A 25,822-nucleotide genomic window follows, 5' to 3' on the forward strand; every position below is an offset into this window, starting at 1 on the left:
GGTGTAACTGGCCTGTAATGGGGCATTCTCTTGTAGGCACAGTTCAGTGAGGGCACGTAGAAGGAACTGTGGGCTATGCAGAGCTGGATGTAAGCGTACATACGTCTTTTGCACATAGTATAAGGAAGTCCAGATGTGCACTGATAATGACAACAAGTAGCAAACATTAAGTGCGCATAAGGAGCACTGCACCGCAACAAGTGTACAGTTCCGCATACTAGTGAACTATACTAGTATGCGGAACTGAATTTTATCTATGCATGCAATGGGCCTAATCCTGAGTTGATGATTGCGCAAATGGTCGGTTTTGTGTCGAAGTAGCTAAAAAGTCACACAGTGCATACGTCCCATGGTGTGTAGTGTACACACAGTAGCGATTGAGACGCACAACATCAGAAATGTATTGGGTGTTCCTCGGACTGGAAGACGACTATCCAGATACACAGAGATGTACAGTCCAGTGGCGGAACTCCCGGAGACAATGGAGTCAGTTGCCGCCGGGCGCCAGCTGCAGGCGTTCCACCTACGCCTACCAGCTACTGAGCTACTGGCTTCTTCAGAAACAGAGCCAGAGGAGACGCTGAGCGCCGATCAGCATCAGCGGCGCTCCTCCTGCTCCACTACACTCTGTGGTCTCTCTGGTCGCGGCGGGCTGCGGATGTCACGTATCATGTGACTGCTGCGACCCTGTGCCTGCCCCTTCTGAGGAGCCTCAGTCCGACACTGCAACATAGTTTGCGGCGCGGCTGGCACTGACAGTGACTACTGCGGAGTGCGGAGTTGCGGACAGACTCAGTGAGTGGAGAGTGGACTGGACCCGGGCTCTGTGTCTGTGTGGGCTGTGCGGCACTGTGACTGGAGACAGAAAGTAAAAATCAATATACTGTAGTAAGTCTGTCAGTCTCAGTGTCTGGGCAAGCCAAGCCTGATGAGGGTGGGGTGGGGTCGTTGCCTGGCGTTGGAGTCGGCAGTGGTGGTGATGGTGGGGGGGGGGGCTTGTCTAGGACTTTGGGGGTAGGTGCTGAGGGAGGGGGGGATAATCTATTAATGATATTTTTACGGAGCATACTGTATGTTTTATCACTCAGTCATGTTAGGGGGGGTATATTTAAAGATCATATATTTTATCACTAAATTATTTAACATGACAGAGTGATAAAACATACAGTATGCGCTTTAAATATAACTCCCCCCTAACATGACTGAGTGATAAAACATATGCTCTTTAAATATAACCCCCCCTAACATGACTGAGTGATAAAACACAGGCTCTTTACATATATTCCTCCCCCTCCCCCCGTTTTAACCTTGTGGGGTGGCACCAACATTTATCTTGCCTCCGGGCAACTGAGATGAAGTTACGCCACTGGTACAGTATCATGGGCGTGTTATGGGTGTGTCGCAGAACTGGTTGTGAACTCATACGTTAATCACTTACATTAGAGCCGTACTCTGATAGAGATTCTGTACCTAGCATAGGGCAGGTGCTAGTTTCCTTGGTGCGTCTGATGCTAAATACGTACAAAGCAGAATTCAAACATCTAAAAATGCACAGTCGGTGTTCCAGTCCTTGAACAATCTAGAGACACACTTATACACCAAAGAAAGAGTTTATTAGCATTAGCATAAATTTGCAGGCACAACTACAGCTAAACATGCAGCAGCGCGTGACTCAGCCCCAATACAGGAGCACATAGGCCTGATTTCCAGCCAGTTCAGGATCAGGCCCCAGATGGACACATATTTCAGTATTACTATTAGTAAACGCAGCCGTCATGTGCACAATCCTTACATCTTACACAAATCCTTACATCTATAAAAGTTTTGAACTTTTCATATTTATGCTTTTTTTCTTAGGAATAGAAACATTTGGAAAAAATGTAGTAGTTGCCGGACGATCAAAGAATGTTGGGATGCCTATTTCAATGTTACTGCATTCAGATGGAAGGCATGAAAGACCTGGGGGTAAGTGTCTGTAATAACTGCGTAGTGGTCCATCGCATGGAGCAACTTGGTTACTAAAACAAATGAAGCCTCTTCAATATGATTGTGCTATTACTGGACCATCTAGAATTATTTATCTCAGATGTCCTGTTCCTTTTTTTCCTTTCAATTTATCTAAAGTTATTTAGATAAATTGTATACAGTTGCTTTGTGAGGTCACATATTACGTTCAGCATTTATCAGCGGGTTGGGGGGACGTTAGCCTAGGATAAAATGTCATCTGTGATGATCACCAGCAGATAGGTCTGAATTAATTGCAAATGGACAGTCTGTCTCTGAAATGAATTGTTGTATATATTCCAAAGATATGTATTCAGGGGACTGATATCTTGTCCAGTTTAATGATACAAGCCATAGTATAGATCAACAGCATATATGGTTCTCACACAGATATGACTGGCACTTTCCCATATCAGTAACTCATAGCAGATGGAAGATGTATATGGGGATGTATGCAGAGGTATAGTGCCTTCAGTACCTCCGCTTATAGGGCCTTATTCAGGTTACTACAGAGTAACACAGCCGCTGCATCTTTGTACGCAGTGGCAGTGCTATAACATGCAAAAGCTGAATGAGTCGTGTGTAATTGCTTCTGTGATTCGCTGCTGTGTCTGAAGGTCTGTTCACAGGAAATCTGTGTCCAAAGACGCAACGCCCTGGTTTCGACACTCCCACAAACTGGAGGCGACACACCTCCGTTTTCTAGAACGGACCTGGTCGCCGCCCCCAAATGGCCGCAGTCAGGGTGCGGCTTAGGAGGCACTCCAAATGTGACTGCAGGACTTGTTCTGCATATGCGGAGATCACCCACTATCAGGTTAGTACGTAAACCATGCACACACCATCAATTCCCCCAGCGGTGATTGTTTCACTCCTACTTTTCCCCGACAGCGAGACACTATGGCAGGCGAGTGCGGTCGGTTCATTGGGGAGCTGCCATAAGGGCAGGGTGCATTTTAGCATTTCTAAATCATTGCCCAGCTAAAACAGCCTACCGGTAACATTAGCTAAGTGGAAGATATCTGTGTTTTGTGACCAAGTTTTTTAGAATTATGTTTTTTTTATTCTTTGATGCAGTAGTTTATTGTGGAGCGAGAGAAATTCAATAAATTGCCTGAGACAATTCATAGATGCATATTTTATTATAACTTTGTTTTTGATTTTCCAACCAAAATTTTGTCTACACTCATGTAATGTTTTGTAGACAGCAGTTCACTGGTTTGTGACAGATGGCATGGTGCACATGTGTATAAACACTGGGCTTGGATGAGTAAAACATTGCTAGCGTCATGAAAAAATGGGATTTCTGTATTACCAGATAGGCTGAACAACTGAAAGTCACAGATTGGAATGCCAAGCTCTGAGTCAAGATTAGTAAAGCTGCACTTGTTATGGTTTATGTTGCATTATTATTGTATGTAGTTGGTAATAATATTATTATTATTATTATTTTATTTTATTTTTTCTAAGCTCCACAACCTGAACATAATTATTTTTTTTATTGATTTACAAATATAAGGCATAGGACAAATTTTTGTATTACTTGTTTGTATTGCATGCCAAAACCTACAAATACAAACAGTTATATTACATTGTGGTATAATAACTTGATATGCATATTTAATAATACAAAATAGTAGGTGACTGCACCTCTTTCACATACACTGCTGTGGCTACCAGTTTTACCAGGATTATCATCCTCCATAACATGTTCTACCCCGAAAAATGTTCTACCCCAAATTGAGAACCACTGCTCTATATCTCTGTGTACCAATGCTAAATGTTGAATGATCATGATTATATTGACATTGGAGTTATTCTTTCTTAAGGTGATGCAACTGTGACAATTACACATAGATATACTCCGAAAGATCAAATGAAGAGCCACACTAAAAAAGCAGATATAATAATTGTGGCAGCAGGTAAATTCTTCACCTTTTTCTATTTTTAATGAAAATCTGTTTCTGCAGTAATCTATCAGCATTATATTATGTATAAAAATAGCATTTATGACAACTCTAGGTTTTTTCTATGCTTCATTTGTTCCGATTACCTCTTGGACAATGTTGGGAGTTATTATATCTGTTTTCTAGTCCTGTCAGTAGGTATGTCTCCCAGTCCTGTCCTGCAAATGAATCTGTCTCCCACTTTGGTCTTATCAGTGGATATATTTAGGGGCGCCTAGAGGTGGGTGGATGGGTAGCAGTTGCCTGGGCAGATGGAGAGGCCGGGCCCAGGGATATGGGTGGGGTCAGTGATCTCCCCACCTGAAAAATTATCCTCTCTGCATACTACCACACATTGGACAGTAAGAGAGAGGAGACTGCTGCTACTGACCCAAAGCAGTCTGCTCACTTTCACTGCCGATGTGCGGCAGCAGGGGCGTATCTATACTTTGGCCAGGATGGCACTTGCCAGGGCCGCCGGCCGCCAGGGGGCGCCACCTGGCAGTGCCACCATCGCAATACATGCGCTCTGCTGTGGACAGACAGGTTATGGTGCGCTGGGCACCCGCTGGAAAGGATAGATAGGGTGCAGGTGGCCAGAGCCACACTGAGCGGAGAATGCTGACCTGGCCCCTGCTGCAATTTTTGTTTGCCGGGTGCCCGCTGCGGTGCGGCTGTCCTGACTGGCCGCTGTGACGGTTGTGTATATAGATCCCCTTCTGTAGGTACATCTACAGAAGGGGATCTATCCACAACCCTGCTGTGAGCCTGTGAGCTCTGCCTCACTCGGCTCCCGCATGGTGCAGTGACTCATCTCCCAGTGCAAGGGATCGAGGAGCAGTTCGGCGAAGCACTGCACTGAGAGGTTAACAGGTCAGTCTCTTCTTGTTAGTGTTGGCAGGGTAGGGGTGGTGATGTGTGTGTGTGTGTTATTAACAGGTCAATGACAGTCTCTTGTTAGTGTTGGTTGGGTGGGGTGTGTGTTTGTGTTAACTGGTCAGTCTCTTGTGTGTTTGCATGTATGCTGTGTGTGTGTTTGTAAGTATGTCGTGTGTATGTTATGTGTGTGTATTTGTATGTCATGTGAGTATGTATGTATGCTGTGTGTTTGTAAGTATGTCATGTGTGTATGTTATGTGTGTATGTATGCTTGCAAGTATGTCATGTGTGTATGTATGCTGTGGTGTTTGTAAGCATGTTGTGTGTATCAGTATATATATATATATATATATATATATACAAAAATGCAAGAGAGGGGGGGGGGGGGGCGCTGTCCCTTAGCTTGCCAGGGGCGCTCAGACCCCTAGATACGCCCCTGTGCAGCAGTGCTGCTATACAGACACAGCTGCATTGATAAAGGGCAGAGAGAAGAACTGTTACATGTGGGACCCTGGAGCCACCCATGTGCAGAGCACACTATGTTGTTACAGCGCCCTTTGGAGCTCTTGATGGCACTCACCCAGGTGTCACACGCCGAGGGGTGACAACAAAGTACCAACTCTTTCTCAGTGACTGGAGCCGGGTGCTGCACTGTAGCATTACTGGCAGCACTTGGCTCCTGACACAGTGAGGGAGCCGCCACTGCACATAGTCTGGTCCCCGGGGGCAGTCTCCATCTCTGGGACCTCCGGAGAGACAAAAACGGGGGTTCGGGTGGCAAAGACGAGCCAACTACCTGGGAGGTCACGCCCCTTACCCACAAGGCCACGCACCACACTCCCATCCGCACAGGGTGTCACCCCGGGGAGGGACGACACTGTGTTTCCCAGTCCTGTCCGTAAGTCTGTCTTCCAGTCCTGATCTGTTGTTGAGTCTACCTCTATGTTCTATTTAGTCACTCTGCCTTTAAGTGGTTTTATCAATTGTGTACATTGTATTTACAAACTAATATTAACTGACTGAAAAAGTGTAAATTAAAGTCAGAGAAGCTTATATTAATTGTGTGTATTTACCGCCATTCCTATTTTAATTGGCTTAAAGAGTTGCTGTACAGTATGTTGGGTGTTAAGGCTTGAACATACAATGTGAAGGTAAAACAGTAGCAGTTTACCTTTAGTCCATTTAGCTGCAAGTGACCACATGGTGAACACAGCAATAGCTCCTTTTATCAGGGACGTAGGGAGGGGTCGGCGAGCGGTGCCATTGCCAATGGAGCAAGGCCTTAGGGGCGTCACCATCGCTCTTCCACGGCCCCTGCATCTAGCTACAGGGTGTCTGGAATAGCACTCTATGGCCTGTAGAAGTGCTTTAGTGCTGCCCAGAGCATCCTTTGCATGCACACTGCAATGGATAGAGCCACCAGAAGCGTCCGTACAGCTCTACATTATCTCCACCCGGCGGCCCCTTCTGTGACATCATGGGTTTTAATGACAGAGCCAGAGCAGGGCGGCCTGGAGCCCTGCTCTGCTACTGCCTGTTATAAAAGAGATCTTTGGCCTCTATGGTAAATGTACATTCCACAATCACTACAATGAAGAATGTACTGAGGGCTTGATTCAGACCCGGTCGCAAGAGCTGAGCGCTCGCAACCGGGTCGATGGTAGCCCAGAGACCCGGGCCTGAGACCCGGATAGCGATGGGCACTCCGTCGCTCCTGGTCTCTCAACAAAGGGGGTGAGCTGTCGATGTTGAGTGACAGCTCGCCCCCTTTGGCTGGGTGGGCCGGGGGGGTGGCTGCCCAAACGGAGGCATTCCCATGTGAACGCCTGCCGTTTGGGGGCGGCCCCACTGACATCACGAGTGATGTCAGTGGAGATATTCCGGGTCTGTTAGAGCCGAAATCTCTCTGGGGCTTGCGGCCACGAGACCCTACCACAAGAGTCTCGTCGGAAGCCCGATGGTCACGATAGTCTTGACCATCGTGACCATCAACCTTGCCGCTCGCTATAGCTGTGGGTAGTCACCCACAGCTATGCGAGCGGCCAGGAGGCCAAACAAAAAATAAATAAAAATGCCCTGATTCAGAGTGAGCGCTCTTTCAGAGCGTCCGGCTCTCAACATCACTCAACATCGACAGCACGCCCCCGTTTTTTGCAAGACCCGGAGCGACGGAGTGCCCGGCGCTATCCGGGTCTCGCGCATGCCCACGACGGAGCCGGCTCCGTCGTGCGCATGCGCTCTGGCCCACCATTGACCCGGTTGCGAGCGCTCAGCGCTTGCGACCGGGTCTGAATCAGGCCCTGAGTCTGAAACAGACTCTGTGTGTTATCAGTATCTGTATCTGTTTTTATTTTATTGGATATTTTTATTTTATTGGACTCGTGGCACACCCCTGCTAAACGAGGCCATGCCCATTTTGAGATGAGGCCACACCCCTTTTGTGGGCGCGCGCACAGGGGGACTACAGCACCCGGTCCATCCCTGAATAGCCCTAATGGTGGTAATTATTCTAATAGGATAACAGCCAATGCCTTAAAGTTTGAATAAATTAATGTCACAATCCTATTAGGGAGATCTCGTACTGAGGAGCTTGAAGACAAGGTCCCGAGTTAGGAAATGAACCGGAGGTGAGGGGCCTGGATATATATGTCCTCCTCATCCACAAGTACCGGATGTTGACGAGACCTGACCAAAGGCACGGAGTCTAACATGCCGGGAGGTGTTCACCAGTGACCCCTCCAATTGGGATTTGGGTATTAGCTGCACCCAGCAAGCAGGTCGCGTATCCGGATCAAGTGGGAATAGAGGAACACAATCACAGGTCAGACACAGTGGATTAGCACTAATAGAACTAAGTTGCATTTAGAGTGTGTTTGGTGCAGATCCTGAGGTAATGCTTACACAGGAAAGAGATAACACGAGACAGTACTTGATGAGGGTACTGAATACACTAGTTGTGGCTTTAAATGTGGCACTGTCACTGGAAGATGGTATCATGAAATGGTACTTGATGATGGTACTGAGTACTCACTCTGCGGCTTTAGACGCAGCACAGTCACAGAGGAATGGTATCACAAGATGGTACTAGGTAAGGGTACAGAGTACAGACTCTGCGGCTATAGACGCAGCACTGTCACAGAGGAATGGTATCACAAGATGGTACTAGTTGAGGGTACAGATGCAGAGTACACACACTTGGTTTTAGTCACAGCACTGCCATTGGAAGATGGTATCATGAGATGGTACTTGATGATGGTACTGAGTACACTAGCTGCGGCAGACCCGTAACTATCCTTTTTGGTGCCCTGTGCCAGAAAGAGTATTGGCACCCCCCCTTATTTTTCAAATAGTGACACAAGATGCGCACCCGAAACAGGGCCATGGCCTCATGAGGAAGGGCCAGGGAAGAGATAGGGGATGCTGGGGATAAAAGAAGAGGAAGCTACAAGTGAGGATGATAATAAACAGAAAATTGACAGGCCCAATCAGCACCCCCCTGCCCTGCGGTGCTCTTTGACATGGCACAGGCTGCACTACCCTAGTTGCGGCCCTGAGCTGTGGATGAACACTGGAAATAGCTCTGACGAGAGGAGCACGGTACCTGGAACGTAATAATGGCAAGCTTACACCAGAAGAGACAACGTTGTACAGGCAACTTCCTGCTGTCCAGAGCCCTGTTATATACTCTAAGGTAGCAGTCCATTGGAAGACAGCATCAGCTGACAACAGCCACACTACCATTGGGTAAAGGGTCAGTCAGGTGATGAAGACTGTCATGGCTGCGCCTATGATGGCAAGCGCAGCAACCAAGCCACGGAGCAGCACATGGATGTCCAAGCGGTCCCAAGGCATAATCCTCAGCACGTCACTCGCCCCCTCAACTGACATCTGACCGCTCGTCAGGGGGAGCCAGCACTGGGGTGAGTAACGGCCGATCCTAGGATGCAGCCTGACAAAGAACAGTAGGGTAGTATATGCATGTTAATTATTACATGGAAATTTCAATAGTTGGTGGGGCTCTCCTGACTGAACAGGGGGTTGTTTTGCAAGAGGACATAACCGAAGAGAAAAACCTCTTTTTAGAAGCACTTTTTTTAGTTAAAAATGTATAAATCACAAAAAATGTTCATTCAATATAACAATGAAAAATGGATTGGCTATCAAACAATGTATATGCCAGTCAGGTGAAAATATAAAAATACTCCCATATATGATTTAGATACACTCCATAAAAGGTTAATATGATTTATCACTGGTAAGTTATTATTTATTTATTACCAGCTATATATATAGCACACACATATTCCGCAGCAGAGAATAGTTGGCCATTCACCTCAGTCCCTGCCCCAGTGGAGCTTACAATCTATGTTCCCTATCACATGCACACACACACATACACACCAGAGTTTATTTTTGTTGGGGCCCAATTAACCTACCAGTATATTTTTGGAGTGTGGAAGTAAACCACAGTACCCAGAGGAAACCTGCGCAAGAACAGGGAGAATATACAAACTTCGCACAGTTAGGGCCGTGATGGGAATAGAACCCACTACCTCAGTGCTGTGAGGCAATAATGATAACCATTACACCGTCTGTGCTGCCCTGTCGCGGACCGCCGGCCGATCTCTCCAGATATGCCAATCTGAGAAATGCTGCACGTGACTTGTACAAGTTATCTCAGCATGCGTAGTTAAATAAATCGAGTCACTGCCACCAGCAAAAGAAATTTGTAATGCCAAAGCATAAGGTGGGCTGTTGCTCTCACCTGCGTACACCCTTATTAATACTTAGAAAAATAGAAAGCAATAGATCAAACGTGTACAATCTCACAAGCGCTCTCCAATTAACACGGTTACATATATGGTTGACACCACAGTGTAGGAACACATCAATCAAATAATTGATTAAATCACCCTTAATTCAGCAGGTACTGGTAAGTCCATTCATATATATAGATGGATGTCCACAGGGTTCCCTTTGCAAGGGATAACTGCAATAAAATAATGCCTTTCCAGCCCTTAAATTCTCACATCAGGCATGGAAAGGCACATAAGAAAGAAAGATATAGTGTAGATTCCTTTTAAAATGAACACCTTTAATTACAAGTTGCACTTACAATAGTGAAGTGGTAAATAGGCACATAACAACATCCCATATGCAGGCAGCATCAGCAAACAGATGGATAACGTCCCATGTCCCAGTTCACACAAGTGAAAGGTGAGCCTGAAATCCGGATAGTCAGGTCCACCCAAAAAACGGGAGGCGATGCACGCGCTGCTCAGGGTCCAAAGAAGAGGTGAGCCACCTCTAACGCGTTTCGGACACAGTTGTCCTTCGTCAGAAGTGTAATTTGGCTCATCCGAATGGGGCTTTATATACCTTGTGTAATCCAAGCTATCAGCTGTTGTGACTTGCCACGCTGTCTCCGGCTCAACCGGAAGCCGGAAATTGGATGCGCTCCACCGCACCCGGAAGTTCCATAATGCGTTCCACGTGCAATCCTTTATACAATCACATGATACCTGGTACCAGGATGTATTCCATAGTACCTGGAGCTTCCGCAGTGCGTTCCACGCCCAGTCTTTCATATAGTCACATGCTTTTATCCTGAATTTGAAACTTTATTTGAAACCTTTTAATAAAGGGTCCAAAACTTAACTTTATTAATGAAGTGCTTCCACATGATCCATAAAACCCAAAAGAAAAGAAAATAGAAATAAATAATTACAAAATAACAAATATACGAATATAGCAGCATCAAGACAAAAATATTAAAATAATTATACCCATAAACCTTAATAAATAGAGAGTCCAACCAGATAGCAGCAAAGATGATACCTATAAACCATAATGTTTGCAGAACCCAAGTGGATAGAGTAAATTTTAGGTGAGGAAACATTTAATTTCGAACTCACCATTGAGCCCCTTGGGTACAAGTGTCCCCAATTGGTGAATCCACCTCATCTCCGTTTGAGAAAGTCTTTTCTCAATATCACGTGTTCTCCACTTGGGTAGTATCTGCTGGATCCCTAGGAAAGTTTTAATACATTTCTCTTTCCCTGCATGATATCTTTTAAAATGAGCCGATACAGTATGTGTATCAAGGCCCTTGCGGATGTTATATATATGCTCCGCCAGTCTAACCTTTAAACTTCTACTGGTTTTACCCACATAGATAAGATCACACTCGCAGACCAGAATATAAATAACATTTCTGGAATTGCAAGTAATGAATTCCCTAATTGGATAGTTTTTTCCTTTCACCTCAAAATCCATCTTTTTTCGATTTTTTGACTTCACAGTTCTACACATTAAGCAGTCTCCACAGCGATGGAACCCTTGGGACCTAATACTTTGTCTCACTTCATTGTCCAAACTGCTTCTCACCAGTTGATTTCTAAGTGCTGGGGCTCTTCTATAGATAAATAGTGGTTTTTCTGGTATAACTGTACCTATGATGGAATCTTGAAGCAAAAGCTTCCAATTAGCTCTAAAAATTTTTTCAATCTCTTTAAAAGAGGTGTTAAACTGTGTAATAAAAGCCCATTGTTGACTTATCATTTAAATCCTGATTTTTCTCTTTAATCTTAAGTAAATCTTTGCGTTCAATCTTATCTATCCTTTCTCTTGCTTTTGATAGAACATGGTTAGAGTATCCTTTAACTCGGAAACGATTAATCGTTTTGTTCAACTGTTGATCACAAATTTCTTTGCTGGTGCAATTCCTTTTAATCCGCACAAACTGGCTGAATACCATCTAGCCAGTTTGCATGATGATGGCTCTTTCTGTGTAAAAAACTATTCGAATCTGTCACTTTTCTAAAAGTTTTTGTGTTGACCTCACCATCCTTAACATAGATCATAAGATCTAGAAATGATACTTCTACCTGACTACAATGGAAGGTGAATTTAATTGAACAATTATTTGTGTTCAAACCACTGCAAAAATGTAAAAGGTCCTCTTCACTACCTCGCCAAATAAAACAGATGTCATCTATAAAACGCTGCCAGGACACTAGGTTCGCCACTAGACCACCACCAATCCAGATGTGATCTTCCCAGTACGCCATGAACAAATTTGCATAACTGGGGGCGAACCCAGTGCCCATGGCAGTACCCACCCGTTGCAGATAAAAACATCCGTCAAAATAAAAATAATTGTTCAATAGAATAAATTTAATCCCTTCAATGATGAACTCTTTGGTCAAATGACCCAATTCACTTTTATCTAAAAAATAGGATACTGCCTCTATCCCTCTATCCAATTCGATGATGGTATATAAAGTACTCACATCGGCTGTACATAAAAAATCGCCTTCCTTCCAGGTATATTCCGAAATTTTACGTATCATATCACCTGTATCTTTTAAGTAGGCTTTTGTGATTTGTACAAGGGGTTGGAGATAAAAGTCTATCATTGCTGATAGGTTACTAGTCAAACTATTACATCCAGATATAATTGGACGGCCTGGAGGGTGGAGGGGGTCATTGTGAATTTTTGGGAGAATATATATAGTAGGAATAGATGGATTAAGTATATTCAAAAAATCACATTCTTTCTTTGAAATGACCCCCTTCTCTAAAGCATTCCTAGTCAATTCCAATAGGGCTAGGCCAATTTTTATTGTTGGATCACTTTTTAGTTTTTTATAAGTGATTCCATCGTTTAGCTGTTTGTATATCTCATTTATGTAATTCTCTTTCTTCATAAGGACCACCCCTCCACCCTTATCCGCAGGCTTAATGACAAGATCTTTATCTCCTTTCAGAGATCGTAGAGCTTCAAATTCTTTTTTCTTTAAATTTAATTTTCTATTCGGATTACTTTTTTGTATAATCTTCTCTACTTCCTGACAGACTATCCTATTAAAACAATCAATATTACTACCCTTCAAATGAGTTGGGTAGAATGTAGATGGAGGTTTAAAATTAGTTATATTCATTGATCTTTCAACTGGTATATCTAAATCATTCTCTTTGTTCAAAAAGAAACGTTTTACCATTAACTTGCGAACAAACTTTTGGATATCAATAAAAACATTAAATGAGTTGGGTTTATTTGACGGGGCAAATTTTAAGCCCTTAAGGAGAACATCTTTTTCACTCTCTGTAAGGATTTTATCAGTAAGATTGAAGATTTTTTCCTCTAGATAATCAATCTCTCCTGATACTTCCTGTCTGGGAACCTCTTTGTCTCTGTCTATCTTACTCCTCTTTTTTGGTACCCCAGCTCTTTTTCCCCTCCGTGTCTTCCTTAATTTATTCAAAACTTCCTCCTTTTTGGGGGCCTGGGGTCCCACTTTAAAAAAGGTGTTTTAGTGGTAGATGAACCCTCCCCTCCATCCTCCTCCAATACTGAAAATTTATTACGAGTCTCAACATTGGAAGAATAATTAAACCTTCTATTTTTACTAGACTGATATCCATTAGGATAATACCTTCGCATATTCCATGGATATCTGTCTGCTTCAACCCTATTCCCAGAATCTTTTCTTTGACGATCATACATTTGTTTTCTATTCCTAATAGGATCATAAGCACAGTTCATTGTTCCCATATCATTATTTTTATTTTTATTTATTTTTTTCTCAAAAGGGATTTTCCTAATTGGCATAGTGCTATTAACATGGTGTATAGGTTTAATTGGTAATAACAATGGTTCTTCAATATCAGCAGTAATACTATTTATATCCCTAAAATATTTTTTCTGTTTCTTCAATCTAAGTTCTTTGGTATTTTTTTCCATTTTTTGTAGAAGATCAGTTTCAGGTATCTTAAATTCCTCCATTTTCCTAAATGGATGAATTAGTATTTGCATATTAGTTATTTCATCATTCAATTTAGATAGATATTTCCTTCTCTCTTTAATGATTAAATTGATCAGAGAAAATGAACAGTTGTTTAAAATTGATTGCCAATCATTCATAAACTCTTTATCTGATGAATCAAAGGATACTGATTTTACAATTTTTAAACCTTTCGGAATAATATTTGCCGCTTGATAGTGTTCTAGGGTCGCTACCTCCCACCACACATTGTTCTCTTTAATCATTAATGTTTCCAATTTTTTAAAAGCAGAGTTTAAATCCTCATCACAAAAATCTGAATCATCTTTACTATAGGAAAAAGTGTTTTTTAACAAATCTTTCCTAGTTTCTCTAAATGTAAACATGTTTGCTGCAATCTCTTAGAAAGGGTGAAAAATAGAAATTCAGAAAAAATGGTTTGAGAGAGTGCGCAATAAAAATGGGAGTGCAGCTGGAATGGTACAAATGAGTATACACCCCGGAAATACTCTAAACATAGAAAGCAATAGATCAAACGTGTACAATCTCACAAGCGCTCTCCAATTAACACGGTTACATATATGGTTGACACCACAGTGTAGGAGCACATCAATCAAATAATTGATTAAATCACCCTTAATTCAGCAGGTACTGGTAAGTCCATTCATATATATAGATGGATGTCCACAGGGTTCCATTTGCAGGGGATAACTGCAATAAAATAATGCCTTTCCAGCCCTTAAATTCTCACATCAGGCATGGAAAGGCACATAAGAAAGAAAGATATAGTGTAGATTCCTTTTAAAATGAACACCTATAATTACAAGTTGCACTTACAATAGTGAAGTGATAAATAGGCACATAACAACATCCCATATGCAGGCAGCATCAGCAAACAGATGGATAACGTCCCATGTCCCAGTTCACACAAGGGAAAGGTGAGCCTGAAATCCGGATAGTCAGGTCCACCCAAAAAACGTGAGGCGATGCACGCGCTGCTCAGGGTCCAAAGAAGAGGTGAGCCACACCTAACGCGTTTCGGACACAGTTGTCCTTCGTCAGAAGTGTAATTTGGCTCATCCGAATGGGGCTTTATATACCTTGTGTAATCCAAGCTATCAGCTGTTGTGACTTGCCACGCTGTCTCCGGCTCAACCGGAAGCCGGAAATTGGATGCGCTCCACCGCACCCGGAAGTTCCATAATGCGTTCCACGTGCAATCCTTTATACAATCACATGATACCTGGTACCAGGATGTATTCCATAGTACCTGGAGCTTCCGCAGTGCGTTCCACGCCCAGTCTTTCATATAGTCACATGCTTTTATCCTGAATTTGAAACTTTATTTGAAACCTTTTAATAAAGGGTCCAAAACTTAACTTTATTAATGAAGTGCTTCCACATGATCCATAAAACCCAAAAGAAAAGAAAATAGAAATAAATAATTACAAAATAACAAATATACGAATATAGCAGCATCAAGACAAAAATATTAAAATAATCATACCCATAAACCTTAATAAATAGATAGTCCAACCAGATAGCAGCAAAGATGATACCTATAAACCATAATGTTTGCAGAACCCAAGTGGATAGAGTAAATTTTAGGTGAGGAAACATTTAATTTTGAACTCACCATTGAGCCCCTTGGGTACAAGTGTCCCCAATTGGTGAATCCACCTCATCTCCGTTTGAGAAAGTCTTTTCTCAATATCACGTGTTCTCCACTTGGGTAGTATCTGCTGGATCCCTAGGAAAGTTTTAATACATTTCTCTTTCCCTGCATGATATCTTTTAAAATGAGCCGATACAGTATGTGTATCAAGGCCCTTGCGGATGTTATATATATGCTCCGCCAGTCTAACCTTTAAACTTCTACTGGTTTTACCCACATAGATAAGATCACACTCGCAGACCAGAATATAAATAACATTTCTGGAATTGCAAGTAATGAATTCCCTAATTGGATAGTTTTTTCCTTTCACCTCAAAATCCATCTTTTTTCAATTTTTTGACTTCACAGTTCTACACATTAAGCAGTCTCCACAGCGATGGAACCCTTGGGACCTAATACTTTGTCTCACTTCATTGTCCAAACTGCTTCTCACCAGTTGATTTCTAAGTGCTGGGGCTCTTCTGTAGATAAATAGTGGTTTTTCTGGTATAACTGTACCTATGATGGAATCTTGAAGCAAAAGCTTCCAATTAGCTCTAAAAAATGTTTCAATCTCTTTAAAAGAGGTGTTAAACTGTGTAATAAAAGCCCATTGTGACTTATCATTTAAATCTTGATTTTTCTCTTTAATCTTAAGTAAATCTTTGCGTTCAATCTTATCTATCCTTTCTCTTGCTTTTGATAGAACATGGTTAGAGTATCCTTTAACTCGGAAACGATTAATCGTTTCGTTCAACTGTTGATCACAAATTTCTTTGCTGGTGCAATTCCTTTTAATCCGCACAAACTGGCTGAATGGAATACCATCTAGCCAGTTTGCATGACGATGGCTCTTTCTGTGTAAAAAACTATTCGAATCTGTCACTTTTCTAAAAGTTTTTGTGTTGACCTCACCATCCTTAACATAGATCATAAGATCTAGAAATGATACTTCTACCTGACTACAATGGAAGGTGAATTTAATTGAACAATTATTTGTGTTCAAACCACTGCAAAAATGTAAAAGGTCCTCTTCACTACCTCGCCAAATAAAACAGATGTCATCTATAAAACGCTGCCAGGACACTAGGTTCGCCACTAGACCACCACCAATCCAGATGTGGTGATCTTCCCAGTACGCCATGAACAAATTTGCATAACTGGGGCCGAACCAAGTGCCCATGGCAGTACCCACCCGTTGCAGATAAAAACATCCGTCAAAATAAAAATAATTGTTCAATAGAATAAATTTAATCCCTTCAATGATAAACTCTTTGGTCAAATGACCCAATTCACTTTTATCTAAAAAATAGGATACTGCCTCTATCCCTCTATCCAATTCGATGATGGTATATAAAGTACTCACATCGGCTGTACATAAAAAATCGCCTTCCTTCCAGGTATATTCCGAAATTTTACGTATCATATCACCTGTATCTTTTAAGTAGGCTTTTGTGATTTGTACAAGGGGTTGGAGATAAAAGTCTATCATTGCTGATAGGTTACTAGTCAAACTATTACATCCAGATATAATTGGACGGCCTGGAGGGTGGAGGGGGTCCTTGTGAATTTTTGGGAGAATATATATAGTAGGAATAGATGGATTAAGTATATTCAAAAAATCACATTCTTTCTTTGAAATGACCCCCTTCTCTAAAGCATTCCTAGTCAATTCCAATAGGGCTTGGCCAATTTTTATTGTTGAATCACTTTTTAGTTTTTTATAAGTGATTCCATCGTTTAGCTGTTTGTATATCTCATTTATGTAATTCTCTTTCTTCATAAGGACCACCCCTCCACCCTTATCTGCAGGCTTAATGACAAGATCTTTATCTCCTTTCAGAGATCGTAGAGCTTCAAATTCTTTTTTCTTTAAATTTAATTTTCTATTCGGATTACTTTTTTGTATAATCTTCTCTACTTCCTGACAGACTATCCTATTAAAACAATCAATATTACTACCCTTCAAATGAGTTGGGTAGAATGTAGAAGGAGGTTTAAAATTAGTTATATTCATTGATCTTTCAACTGGTATATCTAAATCATTCTCTTTGTTCAAAAAGAAACGTTTTACCATTAACTTGCGAACAAACTTTTGGATATCAATAAAAACATTAAATGAGTTGGGTTTATTTGACGGGGCAAATTTTAAGCCCTTAAGGAGAACATCTTTTTCACTCTCTGTAAGGATTTTATCAGTAAGATTGAAGATTTTTTCCTCTAGATAATCAATCTCTCCTGATACTTCCTGTCTGGGAACCTCTTTGTCTCTGTCTATCTTACTCCTCTTTTTTGGTACCCCAGCTCTTTTTCCCCTCCGTGTCTTCCTTAATTTATTCAAAACTTCCTCCTTTTTGGGGGCCTGGGGTCCCACTTTAAAAAAGGTGTTTTAGTGGTAGATGAACCCTCCCCTCCATCCTCCTCCAATACTGAAAATTTATTACGAGTCTCAACATTGGAAGAATAATTAAACCTTCTATTTTTACTAGACTGATATCCATTAGGATAATACCTTCGCATATTCCATGGATATCTGTCTGCTTCAACCCTATTCCCAGAATCTTTTCTTTGACGATCATACATTTGTTTTCTATTCCTAATAGGATCATAAGCACAGTTCATTGTTCCCATATCATTATTTTTATTTTTATTTATTTTTTTCTCAAAAGGGATTTTCCTAATTGGCATAGTGCTATTAACATGGTGTATAGGTTTAATTGGTAATAACAATGGTTCTTCAATATCAGCAGTAATACTATTTATATCCCTAAAATATTTTTTCTGTTTCTTCAATCTAAGTTCTTTGGTATTTTTTTCCATTTTTTGTAGAAGATCAGTTTCAGGTATCTTAAATTCCTCCATTTTCCTAAATGGATGAATTAGTATTTGCATATTAGTTATTTCATCATTCAATTTAGATAGATATTTCCTTCTCTCTTTAATGATTAAATTGATCAGAGAAAATGAACAGTTGTTTAAAATTGATTGCCAATCATTCATAAACTCTTTATCTGATGAATCAAAGGATACTGATTTTACAATTTTTAAACCTTTCGGAATAATATTTGCCGCTTGATAGTGTTCTAGGGTCGCTACCTCCCACCACACTTTGTTCTCTTTAATCATTAATGTTTCCAATTTTTTAAAAGCAGAGTTTAAATCCTCATCACAAAAATCTGAATCATCTTTACTATAGGAAAAAGTGTTTTTTAACAAATCTTTCCTAGTTTCTCTAAATGTAAACATGTTTGCTGCAATCTCTTAGAAAGGGTGAAAAATAGAAATTCAGAAAAAATGGTTTGAGAGAGTGCGCAATAAAAATGGGAGTGCAGCTGGAATGGTACAAATGAGTATACACCCCGGAAATACTCTAAACATAGAAAGCAATAGATCAAACGTGTACAATCTCACAAGCGCTCTCCAATTAACACGGTTACATATATGGTTGACACCACAGTGTAGGAGCACATCAATCAAATAATTGATTAAATCACCCTTAATTCAGCAGGTACTGGTAAGTCCATTCATATATATAGATGGATGTCCACAGGGTTCCCTTTGCAGGGGATAACTGCAATAAAATAATGCCTTTCCAGCCCTTAAATTCTCACATCAGGCATGGAAAGGCACATAAGAAAGAAAGATATAGTGTAGATTCCTTTTAAAATGAACACCTATAATTACAAGTTGCACTTACAATAGTGAAGTGGTAAATAGGCACATAACAACATCCCATATGCAGGCAGCATCAGCAAACAGATGGATAACGTCCCATGTCCCAGTTCACACAAGGGAAAGGTGAGCCTGAAATCCGGATAGTCAGGTCCACCCAAAAAACGGGAGGCGATGCACGCGCTGCTCAGGGTCCAAAGAAGAGGTGAGCCACACCTAACGCGTTTCGGACACAGTTGTCCTTCGTCAGAAGTGTAATTTGGCTCATCCGAATGGGGCTTTATATACCTTGTGTAATCCAAGCTATCAGCTGTTGTGACTTGCCACGCTGTCTCCGGCTCAACCGGAAGCCGGAAATTGGATGCGCTCCACCGCACCCGGAAGTTCCATAATGCGTTCCACGTGCAATCCTTTATACAATCACATGATACCTGGTACCAGGATGTATTCCATAGTACCTGGAGCTTCCGCAGTGCGTTCCACGCCCAGTCTTTCATATAGTCACATGCTTTTATCCTGAATTTGAAACTTTATTTGAAACCTTTTAATAAAGGGTCCAAAACTTAACTTTATTAATGAAGTGCTTCCACATGATCCATAAAACAGAAAAGAAAAGAAAATAGAAATAAATAATTACAAAATAACAAATATACGAATATAGCAGCATCAAGACAAAAATATTAAAATAATCATACCCATAAACCTTAATAAATAGATAGTCCAACCAGATAGCAGCAAAGATGATACCTATAAACCATAATGTTTGCAGAACCCAAGTGGATAGAGTAAATTTTAGGTGAGGAAACATTTAATTTTGAACTCACCATTGAGCCCCTTGGGTACAAGTGTCCCCAATTGGTGAATCCACCTCATCTCCGTTTGAGAAAGTCTTTTCTCAATATCACGTGTTCTCCACTTGGGTAGTATCTGCTGGATCCCTAGGAAAGTTTTAATACATTTCTCTTTCCCTGCATGATATCTTTTAAAATGAGCCGATACAGTATGTGTATCAAGGCCCTTGCGGATGTTATATATATGCTCCGCCAGTCTAACCTTTAAACTTCTACTGGTTTTACCCACATAGATAAGATCACACTCGCAGACCAGAATATAAATAACATTTCTGGAATTGCAAGTAATGAATTCCCTAATTGGATAGTTTTTTCCTTTCACCTCAAAATCCATCTTTTTTCGATTTTTTGACTTCACAGTTCTACACATTAAGCAGTCTCCACAGCGATGGAACCCTTGGGACCTAATACTTTGTCTCACTTCATTGTCCAAACTGCTTCTCACCAGTTGATTTCTAAGTGCTGGGGCTCTTCTGTAGATAAATAGTGGTTTTTCTGGTATAACTGTACCTATGATGGAATCTTGAAGCAAAAGCTTCCAATTAGCTCTAAAAAATGTTTCAATCTCTTTAAAAGAGGTGTTAAACTGTGTAATAAAAGCCCATTGTGACTTATCATTTAAATCTTGATTTTTCTCTTTAATCTTAAGTAAATCTTTGCGTTCAATCTTATCTATCCTTTCTCTTGCTTTTGATAGAACATGGTTAGAGTATCCTTTAACTCGGAAACGATTAATCGTTTCGTTCAACTGTTGATCACAAATTTCTTTGCTGGTGCAATTCCTTTTAATCCGCACAAACTGGCTGAATGGAATACCATCTAGCCAGTTTGCATGACGATGGCTCTTTCTGTGTAAAAAACTATTCGAATCTGTCACTTTTCTAAAAGTTTTTGTGTTGACCTCACCATCCTTAACATAGATCATAAGATCTAGAAATGATACTTCTACCTGACTACAATGGAAGGTGAATTTAATTGAACAATTATTTGTGTTCAAACCACTGCAAAAATGTAAAAGGTCCTCTTCACTACCTCGCCAAATAAAACAGATGTCATCTATAAAACGCTGCCAGGACACTAGGTTCGCCACTAGACCACCACCAATCCAGATGTGGTGATCTTCCCAGTACGCCATGAACAAATTTGCATAACTGGGGCCGAACCTAGTGCCCATGGCAGTACCCACCCGTTGCAGATAAAAACATCCGTCAAAATAAAAATAATTGTTCAATAGAATAAATTTAATCCCTTCAATGATAAACTCTTTGGTCAAATGACCCAATTCACTTTTATCTAAAAAATTGGATACTGCCTCTATCCCTCTATCCAATTCGATGATGGTATATAAAGTACTCACATCGGCTGTACATAAAAAATCGCCTTCCTTCCAGGTATATTCCGAAATTTTACGTATCATATCACCTGTATCTTTTAAGTAGGCTTTTGTGATTTGTACAAGGGGTTGGAGATAAAAGTCTATCATTGCTGATAGGTTACTAGTCAAACTATTACATCCAGATATAATTGGACGGCCTGGAGGGTGGAGGGGGTCATTGTGAATTTTTGGGAGAATATATATAGTAGGAATAGATGGATTAAGTATATTCAAAAAATCACATTCTTTCTTTGAAATGAACCCCTTCTCTAAAGCATTCCTAGTCAATTCCAATAGGGCTAGGCCAATTTTTATTGTTGGATCACTTTTTAGTTTTTTATAAGTGATTCCATCGTTTAGCTGTTTGTATATCTCATTTATGTAATTCTCTTTCTTCATAAGGACCACCCCTCCACCCTTATCCGCAGGCTTAATGACAAGATCTTTATCTCCTTTCAGAGATCGTAGAGCTTCAAATTCTTTTTTCTTTAAATTTAATTTTCTATTCGGATTACTTTTTTGTATAATCTTCTCTACTTCCTGACAGACTATCCTATTAAAACAATCAATATTACTACCCTTCAAATGAGTTGGGTAGAATGTAGATGGAGGTTTAAAATTAGTTATATTCATTGATCTTTCAACTGGTATATCTAAATCATTCTCTTTGTTCAAAAAGAAACGTTTTACCATTAACTTGCGAACAAACTTTTGGATATCAATAAAAACATTAAATGAGTTGGGTTTATTTGACGGGGCAAATTTTAAGCCCTTAAGGAGAACATCTTTTTCACTCTCTGTAAGGATTTTATCAGTAAGATTGAAGATTTTTTCCTCTAGATAATCAATCTCTCCTGATACTTCCTGTCTGGGAACCTCTTTGTCTCTGTCTATCTTACTCCTCTTTTTTGGTACCCCAGCTCTTTTTCCCCTCCGTGTCTTCCTTAATTTATTCAAAACTTCCTCCTTTTTGGGGGCCTGGGGTCCCACTTTAAAAAAGGTGTTTTAGTGGTAGATGAACCCTCCCCTCCATCCTCCTCCAATACTGAAAATTTATTACGAGTCTCAACATTGGAAGAATAATTAAACCTTCTATTTTTACTAGACTGATATCCATTAGGATAATACCTTCGCATATTCCATGGATATCTGTCTGCTTCAACCCTATTCCCAGAATCTTTTCTTTGACGATCATACATTTGTTTTCTATTCCTAATAGGATCATAAGCACAGTTCATTGTTCCCATATCATTATTTTTATTTTTATTTATTTTTTTCTCAAAAGGGATTTTCCTAATTGGCATAGTGCTATTAACATGGTGTATAGGTTTAATTGGTAATAACAATGGTTCTTCAATATCAGCAGTAATACTATTTATATCCCTAAAATATTTTTTCTGTTTCTTCAATCTAAGTTCTTTGGTATTTTTTTCCATTTTTTGTAGAAGATCAGTTTCAGGTATCTTAAATTCCTCCATTTTCCTAAATGGATGAATTAGTATTTGCATATTAGTTATTTCATCATTCAATTTAGATAGATATTTCCTTCTCTCTTTAATGATTAAATTGATCAGAGAAAATGAACAGTTGTTTAAAATTGATTGCCAATCATTCATAAACTCTTTATCTGATGAATCAAAGGATACTGATTTTACAATTTTTAAACCTTTCGGAATAATATTTGCCGCTTGATAGTGTTCTAGGGTCGCTACCTCCCACCACACTTTGTTCTCTTTAATCATTAATGTTTCCAATTTTTTAAAAGCAGAGTTTAAATCCTCATCACAAAAATCTGAATCATCTTTACTATAGGAAAAAGTGTTTTTTAACAAATCTTTCCTAGTTTCTCTAAATGTAAACATGTTTGCTGCAATCTCTTAGAAAGGGTGAAAAATAGAAATTCAGAAAAAATGGTTTGAGAGAGTGCGCAATAAAAATGGGAGTGCAGCTGGAATGGTACAAATGAGTATACACCCCGGAAATACTCTAAACATAGAAAGCAATAGATCAAACGTGTACAATCTCACAAGCGCTCTCCAATTAACACGGTTACATATATGGTTGACACCACAGTGTAGGAGCACATCAATCAAATAATTGATTAAATCACCCTTAATTCAGCAGGTACTGGTAAGTCCATTCATATATATAGATGGATGTCCACAGGGTTCCATTTGCAGGGGATAACTGCAATAAAATAATGCCTTTCCAGCCCTTAAATTCTCACATCAGGCATGGAAAGGCACATAAGAAAGAAAGATATAGTGTAGATTCCTTTTAAAATGAACACCTATAATTACAAGTTGCACTTACAATAGTGAAGTGGTAAATAGGCACATAACAACATCCCATATGCAGGCAGCATCAGCAAACAGATGGATAACGTCCCATGTCCCAGTTCACACAAGGGAAAGGTGAGCCTGAAATCCGGATAGTCAGGTCCACCCAAAAAACGGGAGGCGATGCACGCGCTGCTCAGGGTCCAAAGAAGAGGTGAGCCACACCTAACGCGTTTCGGACACAGTTGTCCTTCGTCAGAAGTGTAATTTGGCTCATCCGAATGGGGCTTTATATACCTTGTGTAATCCAAGCTATCAGCTGTTGTGACTTGCCACGCTCTCTCCGGCTCAACCGGAAGCCGGAAATTGGATGCGCTCCACCGCACCCGGAAGTTCCATAATGCGTTCCACGTGCAATCCTTTATACAATCACATGATACCTGGTACCAGGATGTATTCCATAGTACCTGGAGCTTCCGCAGTGCGTTCCACGCCCAGTCTTTCATATAGTCACATGCTTTTATCCTGAATTTGAAACTTTATTTGAAACCTTTTAATAAAGGGTCCAAAACTTAACTTTATTAATGAAGTGCTTCCACATGATCCATAAAACCCAAAAGAAAAGAAAATAGAAATAAATAATTACAAAATAACAAATATACAAATATAGCAGCATCAAGACAAAATATTAAAATAATCATACCCATAAACCTTAATAAATAGATAGTCCAACCAGATAGCAGCAAAGATGATACCTATAAACCATAATGTTTGCAGAACCCAAGTGGATAGAGTAAATTTTAGGTGAGGAAACATTTAATTTTGAACTCACCATTGAGCCCCTTGGGTACAAGTGTCCCCAATTGGTGAATCCACCTCATCTCCGTTTGAGAAAGTCTTTTCTCAATATCACGTGTTCTCCACTTGGGTAGTATCTGCTGGATCCCTAGGAAAGTTTTAATACATTTCTCTTTCCCTGCATGATATCTTTTAAAATGAGCCGATACAGTATGTGTATCAAGGCCCTTGCGGATGTTATATATATGCTCCGCCAGTCTAACCTTTAAACTTCTACTGGTTTTACCCACATAGATAAGATCACACTCGCAGACCAGAATATAAATAACATTTCTGGAATTGCAAGTAATGAATTCCCTAATTGGATAGTTTTTTCCTTTCACCTCAAAATCCATCTTTTTTCGATATTTTGACTTCACAGTTCTACACATTAAGCAGTCTCCACAGCGATGGAACCCTTGGGACCTAATACTTTGTCTCACTTCATTGTCCAAACTGCTTCTCACCAGTTGATTTCTAAGTGCTGGGGCTCTTCTGTAGATAAATAGTGGTTTTTCTGGTATAACTGTACCTATGATGGAATCTTGAAGCAAAAGCTTCCAATTAGCTCTAAAAAATGTTTCAATCTCTTTAAAAGAGGTGTTAAACTGTGTAATAAAAGCCCATTGTGACTTATCATTTAAATCTTGATTTTTCTCTTTAATCTTAAGTAAATCTTTGCGTTCAATCTTATCTATCCTTTCTCTTGCTTTTGATAGAACATGGTTAGAGTATCCTTTAACTCGGAAACGATTAATCGTTTCGTTCAACTGTTGATCACAAATTTCTTTGCTGGTGCAATTCCTTTTAATCCGCACAAACTGGCTGAATGGAATACCATCTAGCCAGTTTGCATGACGATGGCTCTTTCTGTGTAAAAAACTATTCGAATCTGTCACTTTTCTAAAAGTTTTTGTGTTGACCTCACCATCCTTAACATAGATCATAAGATCTAGAAATGATACTTCTACCTGACTACAATGGAAGGTGAATTTAATTGAACAATTATTTGTGTTCAAACCACTGCAAAAATGTAAAAGGTCCTCTTCACTACCTCGCCAAATAAAACAGATGTCATCTATAAAACGCTGCCAGGAAACTAGGTTCGCCACTAGACCACCACCAATCCAGATGTGGTGATCTTCCCAGTACGCCATGAACAAATTTGCATAACTGGGGCCGAACCTAGTGCCCATGGCAGTACCCACCCGTTGCAGATAAAAACATCCGTCAAAATAAAAATAATTGTTCAATAGAATAAATTTAATCCCTTCAATGATAAACTCTTTGGTCAAATGACCCAATTCACTTTTATCTAAAAAATAGGATACTGCCTCTATCCCTCTATCCAATTCGATGATGGTATATAAAGTACTCACATCGGCTGTACATAAAAAATCGCCTTCCTTCCAGGTATATTCCGAAATTTTACGTATCATATCACCTGTATCTTTTAAGTAGGCTTTTGTGATTTGTACAAGGGGTTGGAGATAAAAGTCTATCATTGCTGATAGGTTACTAGTCAAACTATTACATCCA

The 25,822-nt window shown here is 40.3% G+C and overlaps 1 protein-coding gene across 1 annotated transcript in view; it reads left to right on the top strand.

Moving 5' to 3' along the window:
• The window catches only part of MTHFD2L (methylenetetrahydrofolate dehydrogenase (NADP+ dependent) 2 like), a 277,906-nt gene that overhangs the window by 116,517 nt on the left and 135,567 nt on the right, over nt 1-25,822 (top strand). The window contains exons 6-7 of the mRNA XM_088448876.1: nt 1,858-1,965; nt 3,834-3,926. Coding sequence (XP_088305002.1) covers nt 1,858-1,965; nt 3,834-3,926 — 201 coding nt within the window. The remainder of the gene's footprint in view (nt 1-1,857; nt 1,966-3,833; nt 3,927-25,822) is intronic.

Source organism: Taudactylus pleione, unplaced genomic scaffold (assembly GCF_031769625.1).
Source record: "Taudactylus pleione unplaced genomic scaffold, aTauple2 ptg000471l, whole genome shotgun sequence".
Classification (NCBI taxonomy): domain Eukaryota; kingdom Metazoa; phylum Chordata; class Amphibia; order Anura; family Myobatrachidae; genus Taudactylus; species Taudactylus pleione.